Source organism: Mus caroli, chromosome 17 (assembly GCF_900094665.2).
Source record: "Mus caroli chromosome 17, CAROLI_EIJ_v1.1, whole genome shotgun sequence".
NCBI lineage: Eukaryota > Metazoa > Chordata > Mammalia > Rodentia > Muridae > Mus > Mus caroli.
The window spans coordinates 31,670,761-31,676,527 of record NC_034586.1 but is presented as its reverse complement, the minus strand read 5'-3'; the positions used below and the strand labels follow the sequence as shown (position 1 = coordinate 31,676,527).

Below are 5,767 nucleotides of genomic sequence, written 5' to 3'. Positions count from 1 at the left end.
GGGCTGCACTAGCAGCCCCTAGAACACCGTACAAACTCTGGATAAAATGCACAGGATCCCTCACTGCTGACATACAATGGGGCTATACCTCTATCACACAGAACAAATGATCTTAACATTTCTTAGAGAAGAAATGTCAAAAGAAATATGACCCTCTAATTGAAATGAACGGAGCCCAAATCCCTCAGACCTTAATATTCTTTTTTTAAAAAAAATTAAAGCAGAGACAGCAAGATGGCTCAGCTGGCAAAGGCACCTGCCCCCAACTCTGACACCTGAGGTCATTCCACGGGACTCACAGCGTGAAGGAGAGAGACAACTCCAGTAAGCTGTCCTCTGACCTACAGTACATACACTTTCCTCTCAATAAACACATACCCCGCTCAAGGACTCAACCCAGAGTCTTAGGCGTTCCAAGTACTAGCTCCACCACTGAGCTACACCGTCAGTCCAGCGAGCGCGGGGTTACAGGCGCCCAACATGCTTAGCGTCCATCTGGGCTCTTTCCACGTGGAGAAGGGCTCTGCTCTCCCACACCTGCAGCAACTGCTTGCTCCTTTCTCATAGAGTGTCCTTCCCATCTGGTTTTACACATCTGTCAGCTATTTCATATGCCACCCCACCTTAGAAATATAATACATAAACACCCCCCCTCATCTTTGACACTTGCAAACACAGCAGCCAGGATGGAATCTAGGGGGTTCTGCTTCCCAGTAAACACATCAGCTCCTCTTTCAGCTGCCTTCCTGTCTCTCCAGGAGGCAATTGGGAAGGCGTGAGCGGACAGAACCACAGACTCCACAAACGCTTTTTCTGCATCAAAAATTTTAAGTTACAAATATTTCAATTCATAAATAATTAAAGGCACACACGTAGGTGTGCTTATCCTTGCTCTGAAAGGACACTCTGCCCTGGGGACTTCCAGCAATCACATCTAGTACCTGCCTCCGTACCCTAGGACACTGGGTCTTCTCAGTTCCCTGAGTTCGTATCTGTTCACCTCTCCAGGGGGAGCCCCTCCCCCATCCTGTCCCAGAAAGGAACAGCTCCGTTGTCTTGGAAGAGAATGGACTGGGGCCATCCCCAGCATACTGGAAAAAAGTGCTCTTGGTGACAGAGGGACTTCCTGCCCCGAGAGGAAGCTGGGCGTTAAGTCATAACGAAGTGACTTCCCTGTTGATGAGAAGTTGCAAAAGGTCTGAGTTCAGAGAAAGAGCTGTGTTTCAGGCACCCTCTGTAGATGGTCCAGAGAGCTGTGAAGTCAGCGACCAGGACTTGGTGTCCTTTGGGCACGGGGCTCAGAGCGTGCCGTAGACGCTGACTTTGACCATGGAGATGCTCTCGGTGTACCGGTTCAGGCCTTTCTCGTACAAAACGAACAGCTGCGGGGGCTGCTTCTTTCCATCCGTGCTATTTTCCAGGGCTGTCAGGGACGAGTAGCCGCTGGGTCCCGGCCACACCTGGACCCTCTCCTTCTGCCAGGATGTACCATTGCTGAAGCTCCAGCGCAGGGTCAGGTTCACTCCTAGGAGAGCAATAGTCAGAGGGAGGAGGGTCTCTGCTCTGTCCAGGCCTTGTTCAGACAGGGCGCCCCCCACCTCCCACTCAGGCACTCACGGAACTCAGGGTGGGCTGGATTGGAGAAGAAGACAATGCCGGAGCTGGTGGCTAGCGCTCCTGCAGCCACCACAGGGTCTACGAGTTCAGGGTCGAAGGTCACATCCCGGGGCCTGAGTGTGTCACAGGCGTCATAGCTTCGGAGGACGATCCTGCAGCGGCAATGGTAGTTATTCTGGTTCCGGGCGTTGATGATGACCGAGCCATCTGGAAGCTCGTAGGGCTGCGTGGGGGAGAGAACAGGAGAAGCTGGGGAGGCTGAGGAAGCCAGAGCTGGGGAAGGCGGTGGTGTGGGCGGGTGCAGTCCACGGACTCCTGACCTGGCACTCGTCGGGGTTGAAATCGTGATCATGTTTGGGCTGGCCAAAGGGAATGCCGCTCACTCCAGTGCCGTAGTGCCAGGAGGCACCGTGGTCATCACTGAGGAGACAGAAGACCCCATCTCGCTCCAGCGTCCCATGTCCACACACAATGAGCCGGCCCTTCCCAGGCTCCCGCTCTTTCTGTAAGAAGAGGAAGTGGGTGTCGCAAAGGTGCTGCGGTGGAGCTCAGGCAGAGTGCTGGCAGCTCCCAGTGCGAAGACACACTGGAACCCTTTTGTTCTCCCACAGACACTGCCCAAATTAAGAAGCTTTTTCATGCCAGGCCTGTAATCCCAGCTACTCAGGAGGCTGAGGACAGAAGATGGTTTGCCTGGGCTACAGAGTCACTTCAGGCTAACCTGGGGACATAGTGAGACTCTGTCTCAAAATTAAAAGTATATAAAAGGGCCGAGGTATAGCTCAGCTTGGTGGTAGAGTTCTTGCTGCCTGTGCACAAGGCCCTCAGTTAATGACACTCCTCAAAAATTTTAAAAAGGGGCTGGAGAGATGGCTCAGCGGTTAAGAGCACTGACTGCTCTTCCAGAGGTCCTGAGTTCAATTCCCAGCAACCACATGGTGGCTCACAACCATCTGTAACGGGATGTCCTCTTCTGGTGTCTGAAGATAGCTACAGTGTACTTACATACATAAAGTAAATAAATCTTAAAAAAAAATTTTTTTTTAAATAGAAAAGAAAAAAAATCTCTCTCTAAATTCGAAATATTTATTTGAATAACAATGAAGCCCAAGCTGGCCTCCAATGCTCTTTGTAGCCAAGGCTGACCATTTGGCTCCCAGTCCTCCTCATTCTATTGCCTGATGCTGGACCTGTAGGCATGCTACACAGGGTTTCTTGTGAGTAGCCTGAATGCTCTCTGTAGACCAGGCTGGCCTTGAACTCAGAGATCTGCCTGCCCTGGCCTCCTGAGGGCTGCAAATGTCCCCAATTTCAATACTATCTTTTCAGTCCTCCTCCCCCTTTTGAGATTATCTCTCTCTCGGTAGCCTGTCTTTGAACTTACAATGTAGCCCAGGCTAGCCTTTAACTCACCGTGATTTTCTTTTTTTTTTTTAAGATTTATTTATTATATGTACGTACACTGCAGCTGTCTTCAGACATTCCAGAAAAGGGCGTCAGATCTCATTACGGATGGTTGTGAGCCACCATGTGGGTGCTGGGATTTGAACTCTGGACCTTCGGAAGAGCAGTCGGGTGCTCTTACCCACTGAGCCATCTCACTAGCCTTTAACTCACCGTGATTTTCTTGCCTTAGTTTTTTTTGTTCTCAAATAAATTTTTGGCTAGCATACAAAGAAATGGACTTTACCATGACATGTCCAAACATATATACAGATCATGCTTGGTTCTTACACCCTCCCCATTGCCCTTTCCTGGAAGTCCCTTAGGACACGCCTGTGGAATGCACCACTGGACAAGTGCACGTGTCCACCCAGCCTTGGGAACTTCACTCTAACCTGAGCTCATGGACCCTGCAGGGCACCGGGCATTGTGATATAGGTGCGTGTCTGCCCAATGGCACCCAATTCTTCCCTGCACAGGCTAAGGACAGATCTGTTGACAGTCTCCATGTGAGACGTCAATGGTAATTCCATCTCCACAATGGAGATGGAAACTTCCAGAAAGCCCTCCTTCCAAGGTACCCCACTCAGGAAAAAAAATCTGATTCACGGGATCTTGCCCTCCTCCTAACCGCAGGGTGAAACCTGAATGCCTGAGCCGGGTCCAGGGGCAAACATCTCTGTGCCTATATCCACAGAGAGATTCCGGGGTGGGCTCCAGGAAATGCCGTCGTCCTTACTCCAAACCAACATGGTAGAGGCCACCTGGCAGTTGACCTTGTGAGCACAGAGGGTATAGATAAGGAACACCACCCCTGTGTCTACATCGTTCACCACAGCGCCCAGGTTCAGCCCATCGGAGGCCTCCCCATCGTCTACGATGAAGGCTGTAGAGGACCACGTGCTACCTGGAAGGAAAAAAAAAAAGAGCAGAGAGAAAATTGTACGGGTTGTTGTTTACTTCCTGCCTCTCCCCGGGGACCTCAATGTGGCACTAGAACCATGTTTCTTCTTTCTCTGACATTATTTCCTGCTAATTCCCCTGAGACATAATTCTCATTTTCAGTACCTTAGTTCTTAGTTACAGAAACTGTGGACAAAATTCCTCCTCTGGTTTCCCTAAGTCATTAGGGACTCAAGCCCCAAAGTTCTATCTCTGGGCTGAAGTCATCCTCTGCCCTGGCCTCCGATGCCAGGCTCAGGAAGATCGCTGTGAGCCCCTGACCCCAACAGGCCCAGCAGCTCAGTGGTCCCCGGGGTCTGCTCGGCTCTGCTCCATTGATGAAGGGAATCCTCAACTCCCTACCCCGATCACCCATACAACCCAGCACTCGCTCTTTCCACCCGGGAACCTTTGTTACCCTGGTCCGTGGACCTCCTCATGGCAATGAACTTGGCCCCCTCATCGGATGCAGACTTTTTCCTGGCCTCAGCGAAGGCCAGGAGCGTGCCCCGAGGGGTGGCTGTGATGAGCGGGATGCGGAAAGTGTCTACAGAGCCGATCTGCTTCCCGCTCACCCACAGCAGCTGTTCCATGGTCACCAGCGGCTGCACCTGCGCAGAAGGACACCTCAATGCAGACAAGCTTCTCGAGGTTTAAGGTACCTAAGACCGATAGGTACCGGCTCCAGCCAGGGTTCCCATGAGGATGGTAATGGGGAGCCTGAGTAGGGGTGAGGGGTGTCCTAGAACAAGAGGTGGGAGCCCAGAGTAGAGTATGGGCCAAACCTGGAGGCTCCTGAGCAAGGAGAGGCTGCGAGGGGAGAAGGAACCCTCAGGGATAGGGGGGAGGACCCCATAACGGTTGAGCCAGGGGCCCAAGGGAGCAAAGGTGTTGGGAGGGGATGGAGGGGCAGGAGTGTCACGCGGAGGGGTGACCGAGCTGGGCAGTGGCCACCTCTGCAGGTGCAGCAAGGCTCACCAGGCTGAAGTCATCCTCTGCCCTGGCCTCGGATTTCGCCGCGGACACCAGGAGCAGGAAGATCGCTGCGAGCCCCTGACCCGGACGGCCCGCCCAACAGCTCAGCGGTCCCCGGGGTCTGGTCGGGTCTGCCCCCACCATAGCTCCCGGCGATCCCTGTCCACGAACTGGTCACCGGTGGCAAGCCGTCAGCTGACCTCGGCCCTTTAAAAGCGCGCACGTCACTCCGAACCCTCCCCTTGGGGGCCGCGGCCCGCGCTGCCGCGACTCCAATTAGTCCATCAGAATGCGACCCAGAGGCGGCCCCAGTCTGTGTGAGCCTTTTGACTGGCTCTAACACCAGGACGTGACGAAGGGCGGGGCGTGTTTTAAAGCAACCGGCAGCTACGAAAGGCACTAACAACCCCTTGTGGAAGAGACAGGTTTTAGGGATGGCATGTGACTCAGTTGGTAGAGTACCTTCCTAGTTTGTATGAGTCCCTAGGGTTGGGAAGCCCCACTCCTAGCTGAGGAGATCTTGGCAGTTGATGGCTGCTAGGGGAGAGAAAGGCACTTTTCTTTAGGAGTGTGCCCTTGGTACTCCACGTCCCAGTGGATGACCCCAATGCCCTTAAGCACATGACTAACACTGATTAGAATCACTAGGTTAAAAATAAGAAGCAGCGGGGCGTGGTAGCGCACGCCTTTAATCCCAGCACTTGGGAGGTAGAGGTAGAAGCAGGCGGATTTCTGAGTTCGAGGCCAGCCTGGGCTACACAGAGAAACCCTGTCTTGAAAAGCTAAAAAA

General features: G+C 52.9%; 1 protein-coding gene across 1 annotated transcript; it reads right to left on the bottom strand.

Moving 5' to 3' along the window:
- Positions 1 to 808: 808 nt before the first annotated feature.
- On the bottom strand, positions 809 to 5,211 carry Neu1 (neuraminidase 1). Its single transcript, XM_021186195.2, has 6 exons — positions 4,981 to 5,211; positions 4,421 to 4,613; positions 3,705 to 3,967; positions 1,938 to 2,120; positions 1,618 to 1,840; positions 809 to 1,525 (listed from the first exon to the last, which is right to left on the bottom strand). Exons 1-6 carry the CDS (start codon positions 5,119 to 5,121, stop codon positions 1,299 to 1,301), a joined length of 1,230 nt encoding a protein of 409 aa, XP_021041854.1. The 5' UTR covers positions 5,122 to 5,211; the 3' UTR covers positions 809 to 1,298.
- Positions 5,212 to 5,767: the final 556 nt, after the last annotated feature.